Raw genomic sequence first — 23,582 nt, 5'->3', positions numbered from 1 at the left:
CATGCCTTGTGTGTATGCATAGCAAGAGGGTGTGTGTGTGTGTGTGTGTGCATATGCATGCCTTGTGTGTATGCATATCCACGTGCATGTGTTATTTACTCGAACACATGCATACATGTGTGTATATGTGTGCATGAATGCACTGTGCCCATGTGTGTTGCTGCACGCATGTGTGTGCATGCAGGTGTGTATGTGTGGGTGTGTGCATGTGTGTGTTGCAGGTTCCAGGCAGGGACACAATTGACAGAGCTCTCCCCTTTTCTCTTCCTCTTCATTAAACCCCATACCTCCCTACCTCACAACAAAGTTGTGTGCTGTCTTCCTCACCATCTTCCAGAGCCTCTCACTGTTTAAGTTGACACCCCTGCACAATCACTTCCTTTCACTGTGTGGGGAGACTGAGGAAACGGGTGGGCAACATTCAGCAAAGCCATGAGCTGTAAATTAGAAAGCAGGAAATGTGGGTTCTAGGGTTGACCTTGAGCAATGAGCCTCTGCTTCCTCCCTGCAGATCTGAAGGGCTTGAGTCACCACCTCTCAGTGCCAACTCAGTGTTCTAGAAGTAGCTCCACGGCGCCGTCCTAGAGTGTGACGCATGTGTTAATGGCAGTTCGGAAATCCTTCGTAATGACAGTGTCGGGAATGCAGTTTCTGACCGCTCATAAAATATGGTGCCTGCAGGGTTGGAGACAGCGGAAATGTGTTTTCTAAATTACTTCCAAAGGCAAGGCCCTGAGTAAAGGAAGTTGGAGCTTTTTATCAACATATTTTCCCTTCGGTGTAGTGTGTGGATCCTTTGTGGATGTACTTTGGAAAATGTGACTCAACTCTAAAGATGGGTTTAACATTCCTGGGGAGATTACGCTGGGAGGAGCAACTTCAGTTTTGCAAGACTTTCTTACCTCCCCTGGGGGCAGGGCCATCCTCCAGGGCCCGCCTGCCCAGGGGAAGGGGTAGCCTGTGTAGCCCTCAACCTGTGGCAGGCACACGGGGCCAGAACTTCGAGTCCCGTGTGTGAACGGGGTCAGTTACAGCACAGCACCTCTAGAGGTCTTGTAGAGCCAGCAGAATACATTTTCCTAAGGCCCTCCTCATTAAGCAATTTGCAAAGGCAAGTTTTGTCTGAGCACTGTGCGTGGGCTGACCACCAGAGGTCTTTTGGAAAGAGCCGCATGCCAGGGGTTCCCTTTCTTCAGATGTTCTTCAACTTGTCGAAGTCTGGCAATGGCCTTGGGCAGCAGACCTGGGGAAAAATAGTTTCTCTTTCTTGAAGTCCTTGAGAGGACCAGGTGCTTGCAAGAAGCCCTGAGCACCTGGTAGTTGTGTTGCTCAGAGGGCTGGGTGATGGCACAAAGGGGCACGTGGCTAACGGGCTTTCCCTTTCCATCACAGCGGAGCTGGAGTTTGCCCAGATCATCATTATCGTCGTGGTGGTCACAGTGATGGTCGTGGTCATCGTCTGCCTGCTAAATCACTACAAAGTCTCCACACGGTCCTTCATCAACCGCCCGAATCAGAGCAGAAGGCAGGAGGACGGGCTACAGCCGGTAAGTGTGGGCCTGAGCTTCTTGGTGCTGCCCAGGCCTGTGTCTCGGCTCCAGAAGTGAGGCTTGGTGCCCACAAGGGCCACAAAGCAGGACACCCTCTTGAGTCAGCCCACTGTGGCCCATCGGTATCGAAAACTCTATCGAAGGTTCCTATACTTCAAGAAAAGCCTGTGCAGCATGAGCGTGAGGCTCAGTGAGTTCTCAGAAACCGAAGACACCTGTGTAACCCCTCCCCCAGCAGCCAAGAGACGTGGCCAGCCCCCAGAAGCCCACCTGGGGCTCCCTCCTAGCCATGCTGCTACCAGGTCACCACTGCCTGGACTGCTGTCAGCACAGATTACTTGCACTTGCTCTTGAACAGTGTTTTTAACAAAAGAGTCCGCCGGTAGGTGCTCCTTTGTGTCAGGCTTCTTTCGCTAAATCCCCCCATGCTGTTACATGGAGATGGGTTTTAAAAGCAGCCCTGGAGGTGTTGCGGTGACAGGAATGCACTTGTGCAGCGCCCCCTGCATCCATGACAGGCTGCGGGGTTCGGCAGCACGGTGGGTGTGGGCGAGCTAGGAGGGCAGTGGGATAGCAGGAGCTCGGGGCCTCCTTAGGGGGGTCAGGATGGGTTGGGTTGTGTAGGGGGCCCACAAAACAGCCCAGAGTAAGGCTCTTCATTGCACTCCTCTGGGAAATAAAACATGTTTTCAGTTAAACTGCTCTATGATCTGTACTTAGGGGACCAAAGGCCACTGGCACTTCCTGTTCTGAGCCCTTTTACAATCCGTGATTCTGGTGGCCTTCAGTGAGAGGCTTGGGAATGTGAGTTTAGGCAATTACAAATTCTTGGGTTCGGTGGTGGGCAAAAGAGGCAGAATCGCCTCGTGATACTTAGCCCCTCAGAGCATGTGTCAGGACCAGGGCGGTCTGGTGACTGGCTTAGGGAGGCCATCACAGGTGTGGGGGTGCAGCTGTCCTGGCAGGTGTGGTGGAGTGGCTGCTGGGCCCAGGGCCCTTGGACCCCTAGGGAGGGTTGGGTCACACTTCATCAGGGCTGCAGAATTGCTCAGTGGCCCATTAGCTCTGCTGTCCGCATGGGCGGAACTAAGGTTTGCTGGGTGCAGGCGGGGGGCGGGGAGAGGGAAGGGATGGGGCTGCTGGGAGCAGTCCTGAGAAAGAACCCCGTTCTCCTTCTTGCTTTCCCTCATCCTCTGCAGTCCCCTACCTTTATCTCTCTGGGTCCCCGGTTGGGCACCTGAGCCTCCTCCAGCCCTATTAACATGATTTTCATCACGCCACAACGGTTTCCGTGTGGGCCCCGGGCCCTTGGTCATCCCCGCAGTCTGGTACCCGAGGGGTCCAGGCTCACTGAACGCTGGCGTCTGGGTGCCTATGGATTCCCCACTGTTGTATAAGGACAGTTCTGTTACCTAAAGGAGAGAGCCAGTTCTTGCGAAGTTCTGAACACAGAATACACATAATTCCCCTGAGTTTAAAGAGAGAGGACAGAGAAAATCATATTCATAGCAACAGTTTCAGAACTGCGAAAGGATCAGCCATCACTGCTTTGCCTAAGCCTTAATGCAAAGACCATAAGTGCTGACCCCCAGTCTTGGGGGAAAGAGGTAAAACCATCCTCACTCCTTGTCATCAATAGGCAGCTCTCAAGTTTCCATGAAGTGCCTGCCATGAATTTACCCGAGTTCCCTGCTTTAGGCTTTCTGTTCCAATCCCCAGAGGATCTGGAGTCACTGCACACAGGGACTCAGACTGCTTTCTTGTGTTTGGCCTGGGTCCCCACCTACCTCAGATTTCATTTGGGCATCACCTTGCTTCTACGTGACTCGCCTCGCATTGATGAGGTGGCTCCTTCCTCCACTCCTCAGTGCAGACCTGGCCACGTCTGCTGTCACCGCCTCCGTCCACTGTGGCCTAAGCACCGGCCCATGGGTCTGCTCCCCAGACTGGGAGCTCCATGACTCAGTCAGGTGATGGGACACATACACACACACAGTCACACACTTACCAGAAGGATAACAATTTTACAAAGGCAGAAAAGTGAAAATTTAAGTTTGTTTTTATGTAGAATGTGTCTTCTCTTTCATTTGGGAATGGGTCTGTGTGGAGCCATCTTCCGGGGCGGAGGCAGGGGCTCGCCTGTGTCTCCCCTGCTCCAGGGGCTGCTGGGCAGCAGAGCCTCCATTTCTTGAAACTGAAACGGTAATTAGTAATTTTTGGATGTCTCTTCAGGGCTACACAGCAAATGAAGATAATCAATATCTAGTGATTGTGTCCAAAGAGGTCTTTATCCCACTGTGTGCCTAATTTTGTTAATAAATGTCTGAAAGTTTTAGCTCTGAGAGCTGGACCGAGACGCAGGCTGCACACAACTTGGGGTTTAATTCCTTTGCTGCTACTATACTATTTTTTGTTTTCTTTGCACGACCCAGTACTGAGTGCCGTTGCTTCTCAAAGCTTGAATTTTCCTTCTCAATAAAATGGGAATGGGGATATTGCACAGCTTAGCAATAGGCTCTGTTCAGTGTTTCACAAATTCAAGATGTATTTTTACACAGTGACTAGAGACAATTCAGGCCCAGACTGTAGCCCCATTTCATGACTAGGACAACTGACCTGTGTATAATCCAAAGAGGGAAGAGAGAGGGTGAGAAAGAAACCTTAACTTCTCTTCTAGACACAAATATGAATATAGCCAGCACTGTGGGCCACTTACAGTGTTCCTGGCTACCCAGGAATGTGCTCCCAACCAGACTTCTTGCCTCCTTTTTGCCTACCTCTCCTCCCTAACGCCTTTCAAGAAATGCTGCTTCCCTTAGTACAGTACTAAGAGAGCAATTGATTAATTTACACTCATGGTTCCCCGATGGGGCGATTTTGCCCCCCTAGGGGACATTTGACAATGTTGGGAGACATTTTTGGTTGTTATAACTTGGGGATGCTACAGGGATGCTCTAAACATCCTGCAGTGCACAGGGCAGCCCCCACGACAAAAAAAAAAAAAAAAAAAAAACGATCTGACTCTAAATGTCAGTAGTGCCAAAGTGGAGAACCCCTGATCTCAGCAGGTGTTGAATGCCACCCTTTCTAGAGGCACTTCGCTGTTTGAAGAGGGGGCCTGTTAGTGTAAGTGGGTCTCTCATGACTGGCTCTGAGGCTTCAACAGAGTGAAGAGAACACTTCCCCACAGCATGGTGGAAAGTATTGGGGGTCCTTTGCATGATCAGAGGGTCCTGGTCTGAGACTCTGCCTCGGAATAGTTTCCCCCACCCATTTCTGCCTTCTTTTGTTCATTCAGTCGTTCGCTGAACAAAATAATGAAGAAACAGTGTGATGTTTCCTTGCCCCTGACCGTCCCTGCTACCATCAGCAACATCCAGCTGGCTAATTCTGTTTGGCATTTTAGCAGTCTTACTGGGACAGGCCAGGGGTCTCCAGTGGCCATTTGTGTAAACGGTAGGAGGGGTTTGGGATGGGGCATGAGGACTCAGAGTGAAAGTTTCAAGTTGCCCATCCAAGTGGCCCTCCCAACATCCCAAACTGACCACCTGTGCCAACCAGCCTCCTCCCCTGAGGGGCTTAGATGGAACTTGACGTTGAGGAAGGCCGGGCTCTTACTGACAGAGCCTGTTGCTGATAGCCTCACAGGTTCCCTGTGGTGTGGTGCATATTTGCGCTCCTTGGGGGAAAGGTGACTGGTGAAGCTGAGTGCATTTGTGGTTGCTGCTGTCCATGTGGTTTCAGAGCCCCGCCTGTCATCAGAGCACTTGAAGGGATCTGCTACTGAAGCACCTTTCCGGACGTCAGCATCGAAATCCTGCCTTCCCTGGAGCCTGAGTGGCGGGGCTGCAGGAGCCAGCTAGCTGGCAGCTTGTGGGTGCAGGATGGCCCTGTCAGCCTCACCCTGGGTGAGCGTCTCATGGTTCTAAGCCTGTGCGCTGCTGAGAGACCCCCTCACTTCTGAGAGCCTTTTAGCCCATCTATTCTAGAACCATGTGAGGCCTGCTGCGCATGTTAGGAAAGATGTATTTATTTTAAACTTGTGTGAAAAGGGCTCTGCAATGCACAGGGCAGCCCCCACAACAAAAAAAGCGATCAGACCCTAAATGTCAGTAGTGCCAAAGTGGAGAACTCCTGATTTCAGCAGGTGAGACAGTAGTTGGGTTTTATTTTCAAGGAGGAGGTTGAACATGTAGATGTTCTGTTTTGACTGAGGAAACTTCACTGCCCTGATGTGAGCTGCCTCCTCTCCTCACTTAAGGGCTTTCCACTTGGACCAAAAGGAAGAGCAGAACTAAGGTTCATAAGATAGAGTCTTAATAGCTGTGATTATCCCTGGTTCTCAGGGAGAGTCTTCTTCTGGAAAATGGTTGGTTGGACCAGTTGACCCTTTGGGCCAAGTGTCAGGCTCACCCTGATTCCGGGAGGTTTGCTCTGTAAAGTCAAAAGTACCTTCCTCCATGACTCCACCACACGCCTCCTTCCGCACATGGCCCCCCCTCCCAGGGACTCCCTCCCCAGCTCTAACAGTGTCTTTTGGAAGCACACACTTTCTGTGCCGGCTCCCTCTGGCGAAGGAAGCAATGGATGGCAATCTGCTTTGGCCTCGGCCAGTCAGCTTCCATCAGCACGGTATCTCTGAGACACCGGTCCATGGGAGCCCAGGGACAGGACAGTCCTGGCCATGAATGTGGTGGAAGCCGCCATTTCTGGATGAAAATGAAAAATAGCAGCCTAGGCTTAAATTACAAGAAAAGTAAATGCTTAACTAATGGCAAAGAGCTGTGAGTGGCTTTGTGACAGAAACATGTATGTATTCTTCCTGAGGTAGCCTCGGCTTATTTTTCAGAGCCTCTGTTTATGCGATTTCAGGGCTTTGAGACTGTCTAGATCTCTTTCCATCACCTTGGACTGCCAAGTAACAGGAAAACAATAAAGGGGCATAAATATTCCAGACACAGGCCTGAGAGGTATTTGCACACGTCACTGGAGCCTCTCTCACCAGAGCTCGTGGGGGTTGATGGGGGCACGAGCAGCCTTCTCCGACAGCCTGTAGGGAACCCACCGGGACAGCCCAGGGTGCAGTGGACAGAGGAAAGAGGCGAGGTCCTCAGCCACTTACTGAGGAACAGCAGAGGGACAAACATTTGACTTAGTTTGAACTATGTGGAATTGGGGCTCTTCAGCCATTCTGACCTATAAAAACAGCAATTTCAATTAAAAAATTAACAGAAGGAGGCCTGTCAAGCATTTCTTCCTTGCTAAGTGCTGCCGGAATTAAATCCCTTGTGAAAACACGGGTGCCTCGTCCTCCCCATGGAGATGGACAGGGGAGGTGCAGGTGGGATGCTGGGAAGGACGCCGTTTGTTTTGTCTCCCATCTGTTGGGAGGGAGGACATGAGTGCAGCGACGGGCTGTGTCAGTACAGAAATGTGGGTTCTGGAGATGCAAAGTGTCCCGGGGTGCGGGAAGTCCACGCCCAAAGTCCCTTCCTGCAGATGTTGCAGACTTGGCCTAAGGTGTGGCCAGTGCGTATGGCTTGCCCCACAGGGTGTTTTGACAAAACTTGATGGAACGATAAACGTTGGGAGATTTCACATAAAAACTAGAATTTACCTGTTCTCTTGAAAAGTCAGCATATCAGGCCACACTGGCCCCTAGTCTTGCCTGGCAGCCCCAAGATGGGGCCACTCTGAATGGACTAGTGCTCACCTTTTGACTGTGGACCCACCTTTCTATGGGGAACCCTCAGTTGTGGGTAGGGTGCCATGGCCATCTATTGCTTTGCACAGTGGTGGTTGTTTTTAGAGAAAATATATCCTGCACTCATGCCTCTATCACAAGGGTGAAAACAAAAGATAGACCAAGAGAGCCACTGGTTTCCAAAGGAATGGGAGAGAACATCCTTATAGAAGCAGCTCAGGAATCCACCCACACTGGGCTCAGAGCTCACGGTGCTTGCAAAGCCCACAGGCTGTGTCCTGGGCCCAATGAAGGGTGCAGGGAGTTGGGGCGTCACCACACACCCAGCTCATTCCCACTCTGACTGGAAAGGTGGACTGCTGTGTACCTGCCTTTTCTCATTTCTACTAGGTTTAGAAAAGCATTTCGAAAAACATTTCTAAAATTATAGAAATGAACTATTTTAGTTAAGGTGCAAAAAAAAAAGAACTAAAAGGCTTGATGATGTAGTTATAATAGGCACGTCTCTAACACCCCAGACTAAAGAGAAGAGAGCCACTGGCTTTATTTAGCATCAGACTGAGATGAAAGATGGCAGGGGACAGTTTCTCTGTGGGTGAGGCAGATTCTTGCTGCAGTATAAGACCAGGGGTACTTGTTGTCAACTTTGTCCCAGAACAATTCATTATTTGATGAGGCTCTGAAACTACATTTCCTAACATCACAGGGACGGCAGGGGCAGGTCAAACTGTTTCTCTCTGAATGAGTGAAGATGCAGTCCAGCTGCCAGACTGGTCATTTCAAAGGTTTTACACTTTGGTCTGTCTGAAGCATTAGAAGATAATTTTAACAGCTTCGGAATGAGGATGTCTCCCTTCAAGTAAGAGAAACAGGAGGTGAAGTTGCTAGCAAAAATTGGATAAGGTTGCTGGGACACACCGTTACACAGCAGATTCTCATCTGAACAAAAGTAGAAAGACCTTTTTAATAGCCAAGATTTGTCTTTAGAGCAATGTGAGTAGTGCAGATTGTCTGTCCACTGATGTTGCCAGTGCTCAGAACAGTTTTTGAATTACCTTCAGAGCTTGCAGGTCATATTTTGGAGGTTTTTCAAGGGAAAAATATTTTTTTAATATCTCAGTGATGGCAAATCTTCCTTTTTCTTATTTGTTCCCTGAAGATGGATTTGATTTTTGGTACCAGCCAAAATCCATTTAGAGCTAAATCTTACAAATGATGTGACTGATCAGGCTAAATGATCCAAGTTTGGTGCAAAACCAAGTGTGGCTCAATTAGTTAAGACTGATGTTGTCTGAGTTACAAACCGATGCTGTAGAGAAAGGGGAAAAACTCACAGCAAACCTGTGGCTTCCTCTGGGGAAGAGCTGGGATGGGAGGAGGTAGACAAAGAGAACCTGGTTTGTGGGTTAAAACTTTTTTGATAAGAATGTATTCATATGTTACTTTTGCAATTAAAAAACATCCTCTGCTCACATAAACTGATGATGAAGACAAGTCCAATAATGTTCTGAGCACCTATAGACTCCCAAGGTAACTCATCTGAGTTGAAATATGGTTTGTATTATGACAAAAGCATGGTAAAATCAGATTTTTAAGTAAAATTGATGAAAATTTTAATAAAGTTTTAGTGATGTTTTAGATAGACCCTGGAGCATTAATAATCTAATGGTAAAGCCTGTTTTGTTTATTTTTAATTAGTCCTTAGAAATTGGTGTAAATTTGTTCTGGGGAAAGAAAAGTTCTCTAAATTATTCTCATTCTGTGGCCCTAGCTGAGTAGGCTCTCCAGGGCTATCAAAAGACGCCAAGGGAGGTAGCTGGGTTCGGGCTCTGTGTTAATCCCCTACCAGCTCTATGACCTTGGGAAAAGCACTGGCCCTGTCCCTAGGCTTAATCTCACAAAAGAGGAGGTGATTGTGCCTGCCTGGGCTGACAGCATGCAGTTCCACGTTTCTCTGTTGCCCTGAGCTTTCTAATTCCCAGGCTGGTTTGTCTCCAGGTCTGATTGCTCGCTCCTCCCCCAGCACCCAGCACAGGAGAGGCACCTTCGTGGTTCCTTTTCTGCTTGCTCCTCAGAGCCTATAGACTTCCCTGATCCCATTGCATTGTTCTGGAAATATAGAGGATTCCCTTTTCCTCCCAACGGATCTTCTTGGATGATTTGTCTTTCTCTTAAGGGATGTGCCCTAGATTGAGTAGAGTTGGGAAGGACATTTTAAGTCTTGAGAGTAAGTCTGATGGTGGATTCCTGAAGAGGAATAAAGGGGGAAGTGCTGGAGAAAACAGTCACTGATCCCTAGAGGTCTCGCCTTTGCATCTAAGCTGTTACTGCCATCTAGGGTGGAAAGACAGTAATACTAAAGCATTTGGATGGTGAGAGACTGTGTGAGGAAAAGGAAGAAATGAAAGAAAATATGTTTTACCAGATGGTAAAGGTGTTGCTGAATATCCAAAGATGAGTTTTACCTGTGCTTTGAAGTTCTCATCCTGAGGTGGAGAGAAAATAGAGTTCCAAATATTTGATGCCATACAATACATTTATTCACTGGGAGGTACCTTTGAAGGGTAGAAGACAAAATATCCAGCAACAGCCTTGCTTTACCACAAACTGGCTTTCACTTCCAATGAGCAGTGTACCTTCTTTGGGCTCACCTTTCTCCCATCTAAAATGAGGGATAATTGGCTTTTAGATCAGAGGCCTTCAGATTGTTTTTGACCCTGAAGAACAGTAAAAAACACATTTTACATCATAATCCACAATACTCACTTACACAACTAAGGCAGAAGTTTTGCAAAACAATACTTACAGACAATGTACTTAGTCATTATCTGTTCTGTTTCAGTTTTTTGGAATGCTGGTTGTGACCCATTTAAATCGATTTTCCAGTTCTCTAAGAGGCTGCAACTCACAGTTTGAAAAACACCATATTAGGTGTTTACAGTCTCGCAGAGATCTGGTTGTTTACAGTCCTCAAATATGCTTCCTGTGGTCCTCTGTCTATGGAAAGGAGAGTTGAACTGAGAGCATAAAACAGAGAAGATTCAGGGCATGGGAGTGGCCTTACACATGGTTACAGTGCATGGGGATGCAAGGCTTCAGCTGCAGGTGGCAGCAGAAGCCCCAGTAAATCATGGTCATATATTACTCTCTTTTAATGCTATAAATGTTGTATACTTTAGATGGAAGAAGATCCAAAAGATACAGAAATAAAAAAGATTGTAAGAGAGTACTATGAACAAGTCAAAATGGACAGATTCCTAGAAACACACCGTACTAAGATTGACTCATGAAGAAACAGAAAATCTGAATAGATCTGTAAGTAGTAAGGAGATTGAATCAATATTCAAAAACCTCACAACAAAGAAAATAACCTAGACCAGATGCCTTCATTGTGAATTCTACCAAACATTTAAAGAAGAATTAATCCAATCCTTCTCAAACTCTTCCAAAAAATTTGAAGAGGGAACATTTTCTAACTCATTCTGTGAGGCTAGCATTTCCCGCAACCCAGACAAAGACACAACAGTAAAAGAAAACTAGTATCCCTTTGAATAGTGATATAAAAATCCTCAACAAAATACTTCAAACCGAATTCGGTAGCATACTAAAAGGATTATACACTATGACCAAATGAGGTTTATTTCTCTCATGCAAGGATGGATCTACATATGAAAATCAATCTACTGTTCATTAATGTTCATAAAAACTAAATGATCATCTCATTGTTGCAGAGAAAGAATTTGAAATTATTCAGTACTTTTTCATGATTAAAAACATTCAAGAATCCAGAATAGAAGGAAACTACCTCAACATAATAAAAGGCCATTTATGAAAAGCCCATAGCTAACACACGCAGTGGTGAAGGACTGAAAACTTTTCCTCTAAGATCAGGAACAAGACAAGGATGCGTGCTTTTACCATTTCTATTTCAACATAGTATTTATTGGAAGTTTTGGCCAGAGCAACTTGGCAAGAAGAAGAAATAAAAGGCATTCCAATTAGAAAGGAAAAATTAAAATTATCTCTGTTCAGAGATGACATGATCTTATATATAGAAAACCGTAAAGATTCCAACAAACAAACAAAAACCTGCTGGAACTAATAAACAGATTGATCAAAGTTGCAGGATACAAAAATCAGTTGCATTTTTTACACTAACAGTGAACAATCTGAAAAGAAAATTAAGAAATCAGTTCAATTTACAAGTAGCATCAAAAAGAAGAAAATACTTAGGAAGAAACTTAACCGAGGAGGTGAAAGATGTATACACTGAAAACTATACGACGTTGCTGAAAGAATTTAGACACAAATAAATGGAAAGACATTTATGTTCATGGATTGGAAGACTTGATAGTCTTAAAATGTCAATACTACCCAACGCAATCTACAGATTCAGTGTAATTACTGTGAAAATCCCAATTATGGTTTTTTGCAGAAAAAGAAAAGTCCATCCTAAAATGCATATGCCGTCTCCAGGGAGATAGTGGCCCCCACTGTAGCCAAAATAATATTGAAGAGGAATAACAAAGTTGGAAGTCTCATACTTCTTGATATCAAAACTTACTACAAAGCTACAGTAACAGAACAGTGTGGTGCTGGCATAAAGACAGACATAGAGTCCAATGGAATAGAATAGGGAGCCCAGAAATAAACTCTCACCTATATGGTCAAGTGATTTTTGACAAGGATGCCAAGACCATTTAAGGAGAAAGGATAGTGTTTGCAAAAATGGTGTTGGGAAAACTGGATATCCACATGCAAAATAATGGCATTGAACCATATCATCTAATACCATATACAAAAAATTAACTCAGCATGGTCCAAAAACCTAAACGTAAGAGCTAAAGCTATAAAACTCTTAAAGAAAACAATGGAGAAAAACTTCATAAACTTGAGCTTGGCAATGATTTTTTGGATATGACACCAAAAGCACAGGCAACAAAAGAAAAAAATAGATAAATAGAATTCAGAAATTAAAAAGATGTCCAGAGAGTGAAAAGGCAACTCCCCAAATGGGAGAAAATATTTGCAAATCATATATCTGATAAGGGACTAATATCCAGAATATATTAAGAACTCCTACAATTCAACAACAAAATACTAGACAACCAAATTTTTTTTTTTTAAGATTTTATTTATTTATTTGACAGAGAGAGACACAGCAAGAGAGGGAACACAAGCAGGGGGAGTGGGAGAGGGAGAAGTAGGCTTCCTGCCGAGTAGGGAGCCCGATGCAGGGCTCAATCCCAGCACCCAGGGATCATGACCCGAGCCGAAGGCAGACGCTTAACGACTGAGCCACCCAGGCGCCCCTAGACAACCCAAGTTAAAAATAGGCAAAGGACTTGAATAGACATTTCTCCAGAGAAGATACACAAATGGCCAATAAGCACATGAGAAAAGCTCAGTATCACTAATTGTGATGGTTAATTTTATGTGTCGACTTAACTGGGCTAAGCAATGCTAAGATAAGTAATAGAACATTATTTTTGGATGTATCTGTGAGAGTAATTCTGGAAGAAATGAACATCTGACTCAGCTGACTGAGAAAAGAAAATCTGCCCTCCCCAGTGTGAGCTGGCATCATACAATCCTTGGAGGGCTTGAATAGAACAAAAAGGTGGAGGAAGGGTAGATTTTCTCTCTTTCTTCTTGAGCTGGGGGGGTACATCTTCTGCCCTTGGATATCAGAACTCATGGTTCTTGGGCCTTTGGACACCAACACTTATATTTGTGCACCCTCCCCCGCCCTGCAGCTTCTCAGGCCATCAGACTCAGACTGGAATTATACCACGAGCTTTCCTCATTCTCCATCTTGCATATGGAAGAGACTTCTCTGTCCCTATAACCATATAAGCCAATTCCTATAATATCCTATTATATATTTATCCTATTATATATATAATAGGATATACATTAAATTAAATTATATGTATTAAATATATATGTATATTGTGTGTATGTGTGTGTGTATATATAGTTATATAGTTATATAGTTATATAGTTATATAACAATGGTTTTGTTTCTCTGGAAAACCTTGACTTAATACACTAATCATACACAAATCAAAACCAAAATGAGACACCACATCACACCCATTAGGATGGCTTAAGTTATCCTACTAGGTATTTACCCCAAAGATACAAAAGTAGGAATCCGAAAGGGTACATGCACCCTGATGTTTATAGCAGCAATGTCCACAATAGCCAAACTGTGGAAAGAGCCAGATGTCCATGGACAGATGAATGGATAAAGAAGATGTGGTATATATATACAATGGAATATTATGCAGCCATCAAAAGAAATGAGATCTTGCCATTTGCAACAACGTGGATGGAACTGGAGGGTATTATGTTGAGTGAAATAAGTCAAACAGAGAAAGACATGTATCATATGACCTCACTGATATGAGGAATTCTTAATCGCAGGAAACAAACTGAGGGTTCTAGAGGGGAGGGGGGTGGGAGGATGGGTTAGCCTGGTGATGGGTATTGAGGAGGGCACATTCTGTATGGAGCACTGGGTGTTATGCACAAACAATGAATCATGGAACACTACATCTAAAACTAATGATGTAATGTATGGGGATTACATAAGAATAAAAAAAAAAAGGATGGCTGTTATCAGGAAAACCCAGGAAATAACGAATGTTGGTGAAGATGTGAAGAAATTGGAACCCTGTGCATTGCTGATGGGAATGTAAAATGGTACTGCTGCTAGGAAAACAGTATGGTTGGTTCCTCAAAAAATTAACCATAGAATTACCATATGATCCAGCAATTCCACTTGTGGTTTTAGACCCAAAATAATTAAAAGCAAAAATTCAAAGAGTTATTTATAAACCCCTGTTTATAGCAGCTTTATTCACAATAGCCAAAAGGTGGAAACAACCAAAATATCCATCAATGGATGAATGAATAAACAAAAAGTGACATATATCTACAATGGAAATTAGCCTTAAAAAGGAAGGGAATATTGACACATGCTACAACATTGGTGAACCTTAAAGATATTATGCTAAGTGAAAACAGGATACAATATTGTATCTGTCCACAAAAGGACAAATGTATGATTCCAGTTATAAGAGGTACCTAGAATAGTCAAATTCATAGAGACGGAGAGTAGAATGATGGTTGCCAACAGGTCGGGGGGGCAAGGAATGGGAAGTTAGTGGTTAATGAGGCCAGCATTTCGATTTGAGAAGATGGAAAGGTTCTGGGAGATGGATGGTTGTGATAGTTGCACAACAATATGAATGTACTTAATGCCATAGAACATACTTTTAAATGATTAAGATGGCAAATTTCGTGTTATATACATTTTGCCACAAGAAGACAAGTTGGTTTTGATTTCTCACTCACCACCCACCCCTAAAATGTACCAGATGGTCAGATTTAAAGGGAAAAAATGCGATCACTGTGTTCCAGGTCTGCAAATAACACATCTTGATTGTTGGCATCATAAAGACAATCATTTGGAAGATAGGTGATCGTTTTTGTCTTTAATGCAGATGTTTTAGCGTCAAGCAGGTTCGACTTAACAGGAAATTTTTCTGTCAGTTTGGCTGTTCATTGACAATTGGGAAGGAGGAAAATACAAAGCGACTTCTCAAGTATAGAAGAGTCTGAAAATACCTGTCTTCAAGCCTGCAAGTTTAAGAGCTGTCCTGTGGCCCTTTTCCCATAAGGCATAGATTCAGTAGCACCTCTTGATGACCAGCCAGCACCCCCAGGGCGGTCCAAGGGGTTCAGGGTGCTTTTCTGTGGATCTGGGCTGATAGGCACTGCCATGAGGGAAGCCTCTCTCTTGGCATGTTTCCGCAGTCCAGGCTCTGCCCACAGCCTTGCAGATTCAGAAGAAATATATCACCCGACTCAGAGATGGTCAAACATGAGTGAGTGCTCCATTAGCAGAAGACTGCATTAGCAGAAGAATGACAAATGGCGAAGGACTCATTTACAGGAAAGATTTCATTTTAGCAAGTAAAAGAAGATCTAAGAGATAAGCTCTTGTGATAAGCTCTTATTCTGTTTACTGCCTCCCTGCTTTCACCTCATGACATCAGAAGGAGCGGTGCACGGCCTAGGCAGCTTGGGCTGATGTCTGTACTTACCGGTGGTCCCCTCAGTGGACGGCTACTGTCAGCTGAGCGAATGACCGAAGAGCGCAGAGAGTCATCATGCAGCAGTGGGCCTTTCTTCTATGTAGCACCTGGGGTCTTGCTGGAACCCAGTGGTGGGAAGTTGTGGAGAAGACCTTGCTGTGAGGGGTCTCATGGGTAAGGCCCCTTGTAGGAATCAGCTTCCGACCTTATGAGAAAGGTTCTGAAGAAATCGGAGGTAAATGCAACTTTGCTTAAGCCTTTCTGACGCTTCCAGTCTTTCCACTCAAAATGCCACCTTTGGTGACAGATGGTCACTACACTTTCGCTGAGCAAAGTCTAACGTACAGAGATGTGGAATCCCTATGCTGTACACCTGAAACACAGGTTACATTGTGTGTCAGCTAGACTCAGAAACAGTTTTTTTGAAAAAGGCAAAATGCCACCTTTAAAATAGTCTTGTAAATAAACAAATAAGGAAATTTCAATGACTTTGTTATTTTAAAAGCGTAACTGAAAATTGTCCCCACTTTAGTTGTGTAAAACAGCAGGTAGTCATTACGTATAATGTTAAGAGCTACCATTTACTGAATACATATGTGCAAGGCATGGACTAAGGAATTTACATACATTGCTATAATTGAGGCTCACAACAAGCTCTTTTACAAATAAGGAAACTGAGGCGTGAAGAAACTAAACAAGCTTGCCTGAAGTCACAGATTGAAGAGTGGCAGGGCCAGGATTCTGGCCAAGTGCTTTCCCGACTCAAGAGTTCACTTGCCCTTACAGATCCGCCTCTGTGTCAAGAGCTGTGTCGTCCATCCGGGTGGTATTAAGTTGTCATCAGATAATCAGTCATTACCTTTCTTGTTACAGAGCCTTTGTTCCAGGCAGAAAACTAGAGAGTAAGAAACATACATGCAAGGCCGGGCACATACAGAGAGGGACCCAACTGAATGCCTTTCTCGTAAGCATCCTAGATCAGGTGTGACAGTCCCCCATGTGTTGTCCTCAGTTTTAATGTGTGTCTCAAGTAACTGGGACTAATAATAGATACAACATGAGCGACTTGAGAATAATATACCTTAAAAAAAATGAACTAGAATTGATTCAAAGTGATCCTTAGAGTGATGTCACGACAAATCACATTCCATGCTTTCTTGAGTAGAACAAGGGGGAGGGGGGAGTGACAGCTTAACCTCGGGGGGGTTGTCCAGACTCCCTGTTTCCCCCAACCCCCCATCCCATGGGGAGGTGTGGCACAGGGGCTATTCGGTTATGCACATCACCTCACGTGTTGGGATCAAGACCTCTTGTCAGGAAGTGTTCAGTAGATATATTATGAAGTAATGAACGAATGCTTCCCTTCCTTTTGGTGGGTATGCTAACAAGGAAACAGCTGTAAGGGAAGGAATTTGTTTAAGCCTGCATAAAAATATTAGCAAAATTTTATTCCTATTGCTCAAATTTCTATGAACTATTTTAAGTATTATCTTAATTCACAGCTTCTTCCAAGTATAATACCATGTAATAATATAAGCATTAGCCAGGAACAATGGAGACTTCTCTGTTGAGATAAAAATTGCTACCATAATGAGGATCCAGAAATATTGCCATTTGAGTAAATCCCAGCTGTAGGATGAGCCCCTTCTCCCTGAAAATGTCACCACTAGTGTTTGGAGATGAAGAAACAGAGGGATCTAGGCAAGAGGGCCCATGTCTTTGAGTTCAGCTAGCCACAGCTTTCTGAAAAGATAGTACAGGCCCCTTGGAGGACACTGGTCATGGGGTCAGATCATAGTCCAAGGACTTCACCTCACCTGGGGGGCAAGAATCATCGGGCTTCACCAGCAATGTGCGAGTTGGTGCTCCTGAGGACAGTCTGGTGATGGGCGGCATGGGACAGCCCCCGGGGTGTGGCCACTGCAGCTTATGGCATGAGGGCCTGAGTGAGGCAGGTCCCCTAACCATCAAATCGGCTGGGAGCCAGCCTTTCTAGAATTCTGGCCATCTTCTGGGTCTCAGTTCTCCATGTACCAGCACAGAACTAGAATGATAGCTTTTCTGGGCTGCTGACCCTAACTGTTCTCACCATGGCATCTTGTAGATCTTATAGTTTTCATGGTCTCCTGCGTACTGTGTGGGTGAAAGCCCTAAAAAATAAGTGTCCTATAAAAATGAATGAATCAGGGGGCAGGGAGTTGTTAGTGGATGGTTAAATAAGCCATGTCGTTGTTAAAATATTAATGATGGAGGGGCACCTGGGTGACTCAGTCGATTGGGCATCTGCCTTCGGCTTAGGTCGTGATCCCGGGGTCCTGGGATGGAACCCTGTGCGGGCTTCTTGCTCAGTGGGGAGCCTGCTTCTCCCCCTGCCTGTGCTCTCTCTCTCTGACAAATAAATAAATAAAATCTTTAAAAATAAATAAATAAATAAATAAAATATTCATCATGGCAATGAGGGAGGTAGAGTGGGGCGAGGGGGCATGGTAAGAGGATGAGCCCCAGTGGCAGAGGAATATGAAGTTCCGGGAGAAGCTGATGAGCTCCGTGCAAACAGCTTGGTGCTGGGATTCCATCGGAATCCAGGAGGCCCCCGTAACTGGGTACTGGAGCTCCTGGGAGGTGCAGTGGCGTGGACCCATCCCCACCAGGATGGCCCTGCAAGGAGGGGGGCGGGAGGGAGTGGCCCAGGGAGCCCACAGCGAGAGCAGACGTGCCCCAGGTGGGGTCTGAGGACCTCCTCACATTTTACCAAACGCAGAGCTGGAGGCACCGCCGAGCTTGGGGCCACGTGGCACATACCAGGAAGGGAGGGTGGTGCCGAAGGCAGGAGAGCGGCCCCAGCGGTGCTTGGAGGAGGCCCGGTGAGAGGTCACAAAGCACCAAGTGGAACTGGCGACAGAAGGCGGGTATGACTTCGGTGAATGGAGGCTCAAGACCACAAGGCGTGGTCTCTTCCAGGCAGTGTCCCAGTTTGGCTCATTTCTAGGGAAGTAAAACCATTGAGGATGGCTATTTCCGTTTTCAGAAAATGTGCGAGCCCCTACTTCTGGGTCACCTCGCGTGGTGCTGTTATTTCTGGCCCTTAGGCGGCTCACTCTGCGTCAGCCTCCTGCTCTGGCTGTCGCCTGGTGCCAGTCCCCAGGGTCAGAGGGGTGGCCAGTGTGTGCAGGTGCAGGAGTGGCCCCAAGCTCACGTGACGGACATGAAGAGTTGCTGGGGCAGAATTACAAGTCAGAGAGCTATGCAAGGCTTCGTTTTCACGCTGTTTTCAATCTGAGAGTGGCGACAATCACCCAGAGGCATACTGATTGTTTCCCTTTGGCCCCGAGGAAGCTGCGCCAGCTCCGTGCAGCTCTGGGCCTGGTGGCTGCCTGTGGGTGCAGGGCAGCTGCTTGATTAGATTCGACTTGGGGCCGTCTGTCACCTGTCGCCATGCCGGAGCCAAAACGGCCCATTACATGATTTCATAGTCAGACCCTAAGCCCCAACTTCCTCTAAGTGCAGCTGGGCCTGTTCATATTTTTGCCCCTGATTCCATGATGTCCTGCGGGTATCTTAGGAACAGGTTGTATGTACCAGACAAGCGCACTGTTTAGGTGTGAAGGGAGTGTTTGTATTAGAATTCTGGCCTACAAAAGGGAGCAAGAGAGGGTTGGCCTTCGCGTCCAAAGACGTAGGGGTGTTTTACCTGGCAGGCTGACTCGTGGGCGTTCTTAGACTTCAGGAGGCTCAGTGATGGCACAAAGTCATGTATGCATATTCCTAGGAATCCAAAAATACAGGCATCTCTCCCCACCACCACCACCACCACCAACCCAGCTGTCCTTACTCTCTTTCTTAGAGTAACAGGCCTTAAGCTAATACATAGCCCAACAGACGCTGGCAATAGCCAACAATTTGCGTTCAAAAGGGAGGACATATTGAAATGCCTTGTAAACAAATTTACGGAGTTAGAAATGACCCTTAATCACGTCTACTGTTTGCTCGTCACCTTGTGGGTCTGGTCAAACATTTTTGAAAAAGATATTAAACAACTAGATGTCCAGTTACATGTGCCTTATGAATATATAGACTCAAGAATAAACTCACTACAAGACACTCGAAGGGCGTTTGGGCTCTTGGAAACTCAGTTCGGGGTCTGAAAGCCAACCAGCGTGGCTAGCTAGTGTTTTCCTTCTAGTACTGCTGTTGCTTAGGTCCAAGCTGGTTGCAGTTCAGAAGGGTGTTGTCTGGCGCTCCGCCCCATGCCGCTAGCACCCATTGTGTGGGCAGGCCTCCGAATAAGAGCTTGGATTCACCCAGACCCACGCAGATCCGGGTGGTGATTGAATGCAGTTTTGAATGCAGTTTTGAGGCCATTTTGAATGCATTGCAAACACACAGGTGTATAGTTCGGAAGATACTTGATTTCAGATCTATTTCAAATCTATTATGGCTGAGACCAAAACCTCCTACCTTTTCCTTGTGGTCACAATTCTCTGTTTGGATGTTAGGTGTGAAAAAGGATCAGTTCTTTGTCACTCCATGTTTTAAACAGGTCTGCTTCTGTCAAAGAGGAATGTGATCCCTTGATTCTGGGTGCTGTTGTATGAAACTAATGATTTTCTTGTGATGTTTCTTGTCCTCCCACTGCCAGGAAGGGCGCCTGTGGCCTTCAGGCAGCTCCGGGCCTCGGCCAGGGGCCTCAGAGGTAAGGAGTTGGGCAGGGGTGGGGGGTGGGCTGCTGGAGGTAGCTGCTGCACCCATGTCAGGGGAGGGAGGAGGGGAAAAAACACTGCAGCAAAACTGGTGGAAAGGCTAAGTGTATTACAGCATAGATTAAGAAATAATGCATTTCCCTTAAGGTGTATGCTGTAACTTTGGGTTAAAAAGGTGGGGAGGAGTTTTGCCCTGGAATGTCCTAGAGATGATTCCTGCTTGTCTGAAGCTCCTTACAGAAACCAGGTTGAGAATCACTGATCTTTACATGGTCCCATAAGCTGCTAATAATGAGGCTTGGCAGATATGGGCATAGTTTATAAATACATCTCCAAGTTTAATAATATGATTTTTTTTAAATAACATAATTTTTGCCTGTAAGTTAAAAATATGGTGTGAGAGAAGTTAGTGGAGATATATATCTTTAGATCTGTATATATCTCTTTCCTCTAGAAGAAATTTGGATGGTGGAATAGGTGAGAGGATTATGTAAGAAGAATAGTACTTGGATTCATTTTGGGAAAACAAATCTGTAATTATATTTACTTTGGAGTACAAAATATTTTTCATGTCAGTTACTAAAAATAACTACAGGAAACTTTTATCCAGAATGAAACAACTGGATAAGCCTAGAACCTAGAAGGAAAAAGAACTCACTTTTTCTGTATTTTCTTAAGTAATTGATAGATCAACGTGCTCCTGTAAATAATTCATAAATTGACCCAGTGCCTTGTACCTACCCCAAGTACCATTGTGTGCAATTAAACTTACATTTACAATGAAAACTCTGAGGGCCCCCCTACTCTTCTGAATCATAGGTGAGAGAGCAGGCAGCATGGTCCTTCTGCTCCAGGTGAAGGGGTGGGGGCCCAGAACTGTCACCAGCTGGTCAGGACTGCAACGCCCCCCGAACAGCGTTCTTCCACCCCGTCCCTGTTTACTGAACTCTGGAAATTGCTGTTGTATTCTACTGGAACCAGCAGAAAATGTATACATAGTGTACACCGTAACTCCCATTAAACCAGTTAACCACAGTCTCCCCTGTTGAACCATCCTAGATTACCTGTAGTTTGGCAAGATGAGTAGTGTAAGTCACAGGGAATAAGAAAACGACTTTTTTTTTTTCCCTGAAATAGACTTTTCCTGTTGTTTCCTGTTTTGAGGACTGTTTGAGGGCGCTTGGGTGGCTCAGTCATTAAGCGTCTGCCTTCAGCTCCGCCTTCAGCCCCGCATGGGGCTCCCTGCTCGGCAGAAAGCCCGCTTCTCCCTCTCCCACTCCCCCTGCTTGTGTTCCCTCTCTCGCTGTGTCTCTCTGTCAAATAAATAAAATCTTAAAAAAAAAAAAGTCTCCAAACTGCTGAGAACACAGACCAGGCATGAACTTTCTTGATACCATCACATTCGTGGTCCTTGTGTCGCGGATGTCTTCAACCCTCTCCTCCTTCCCTTGCAGATCATGTATGCCCCGAGGTCCAGGGACAGGTTTACCGCCCCATCCTTTATCCAGAGGGACCGGTTCAGCCGTTTCCAGCCCACCTACCCCTACGTGCAGCACGAGATCGACCTTCCTCCCACCATCTCCTTGTCTGACGGGGAGGAGCCGCCTCCTTACCAGGGGCCCTGCGCCCTGCAGCTCAGGGACCCTGAACAGCAGAGAGAACTCAACCGAGAATCTGTGCGGGCCCCGCCCAACCGAACCATATTCGACAGCGATTTGATAGACATTTCCGTGTGCAGTGGGGGCCCGTGTCCGCCGAGCAGCAACTCGGGCATAAGTGCCAGCACCCGCAGCAGTAACGGGAGGATGGAGGGGCCGCCCCCGACGTACAGCGAGGTGATGGGCCACTACCCGGGCGCCTCCTTCTTCCATCACCAGCACAGTAGCGCGCACCGGGCGAGCAGACTGCCGTTTCAGCAGGACAGCTCGGGGGGCACAGTGCTGCCCCTCCAGGGCAAAGACAGGAAGCCCGGCAACCTCGTCTGACCCACCCACGTGCACAGGAGGAGGAAGACGCCAAGCAGGGAGGAGGGCCGCGCCGCCTCCGCACCTCGGGCACGGTGGTGGTCCGTCTCACCTGCTACAACGAAGTAAAACCAAATGTGCAAACGTGGTCTTTATTTCTGATTCCTTTCAGGGGAATTGCATGCAGACTAGACTGAAATAATACAAACTTCCATCCGGTCTGACCGCGAACAGTGTTTATCTGGGGACAGGCGTCAGGACGGGGTGGGGGTGGGGGCTGGTTTTGGCAAAGGGCGGGCTTGGGAACACAGAGAAAGGGATGCTTGGAAGAGATCATGAAATAAAACCCACAGAGGTATTTGATTTATTTAATTATGAAAGGAGACTTTTCAGAGAAAGAGGCCAGAATGGCCCGTTTTATAACTAATTGATAAAGAAGGATGCATTATTATATATTATCATGGGGAAGTATCGGCCAGTTTGCTTTTTCTCCCAAGGTGTGGAACTTTTATTTTGTTTTAAAAACATGATTCAGAATTCCTGTTTTGTGTGCCAAGGTATAAAGTGAAGAAGTTAGATGAATGCAAGGAGTTAATTTGTGTTGTGATGATGTGTTTTTAAAAAGTTGCACTATCTAAATGTTTATATATGAGGGGACTGTTCCATGTGACGTTCTGTATGTTGTCTTCTCACCTGTGGATTATTATTAGGCTCGAGGAATACCTGGAGTGTTCCCCATAATCACGCGAGAAAAGATGTTTGGGGATGTGGCCTCACATACACCAACTTACCTAAATCTGGAAGCCATTCCTGTTGCAGGAGTTTGCTTCACATAGCAGTGCACCACTGAAGTATTTGGAGACTTTTGGATGGAAGATAGGAAATACTAAATCCCAGCATTTCTGACTTGTTGAGTTACTCTGCTAGTCTTAGGCTGCATATTTGATTAACTTTGACCCCAACACATGCATTTATGTACCCGGTATCATGCAGTGCTGCCCATCCTCCCGCGGTGCAGTTTCTTCAGTAATTTAGAGGTTTTTTTTCCACTGTAGCATGAAATATACTCAGATACATACATTATTTTATGCAATAAATTGTTTAAAATGCAAGGTGGTTATTTTTAATACTGTTGAACTATGTGACTTCTCAGTGTATTCCCCGTTTTCTCTCTCCTTTTCTAGCTAGGTAGTTCAGTTCAGGCCTGGATGGCTGGTCAGGGCTCTGGAGGCTCTCCGCCGTGGCCCCCGAGGCAGCCTACCTGGCCACAGTGTGCAAGGCTTCTTCATGCGCAGGAGGCCCCTGGAGCGGATGAGAGCACGCCGAGGTGCCCCGCACCGGAACAAGCCCTTGCACGTCACTGCCCATGGCGCTGCGCTCTTGGAGGGATGCGGTGCTCAGAGCCCACCCCAGCTCCGGGGGGAGTGTCCTCGGCTCCCCAGACGGTTACCCAACAGTGCAGGACAGGGAGCGACTGGAAGCGCACAGGATAAAAAGCACAACACGTAGTTCAATGCAACTAGAAGGCCAATTTTAAATATTGCTAGTCTTCGCTTTAC

General features: G+C 46.1%; 1 protein-coding gene across 4 annotated transcripts in view; it reads left to right on the top strand.

Annotated features, from left to right (window-relative positions):
* LDLRAD4 (low density lipoprotein receptor class A domain containing 4) overlaps positions 1 to 23,177 on the top strand; it is a 280,457-nt gene extending 257,280 nt beyond the window's left edge. For 2 of the 4 annotated variants that reach the window (XM_021683043.1, XM_044920894.1), the window contains 3 exons: positions 1,393 to 1,547; positions 19,999 to 20,052; positions 21,514 to 23,177. In XM_021683043.1, the coding sequence (XP_021538718.1) occupies positions 1,393 to 1,547; positions 19,999 to 20,052; positions 21,514 to 22,044 (740 nt within the window). In that variant the 3' untranslated portion in view covers positions 22,045 to 23,177. The remainder of the gene's footprint in view (positions 1 to 1,392; positions 1,548 to 19,998; positions 20,053 to 21,513) is intronic. The other 2 variants (XM_021683042.1, XM_044920895.1) reach the window with 1 other exon arrangement.
* Positions 23,178 to 23,582: the final 405 nt, after the last annotated feature.

Source organism: Neomonachus schauinslandi, chromosome 14, assembly GCF_002201575.2.
Source record: "Neomonachus schauinslandi chromosome 14, ASM220157v2, whole genome shotgun sequence".
NCBI classification, from domain to species: Eukaryota; Metazoa; Chordata; class Mammalia; order Carnivora; family Phocidae; genus Neomonachus; species Neomonachus schauinslandi.
This window is presented reverse-complemented; position numbering and strand designations above follow the sequence as displayed.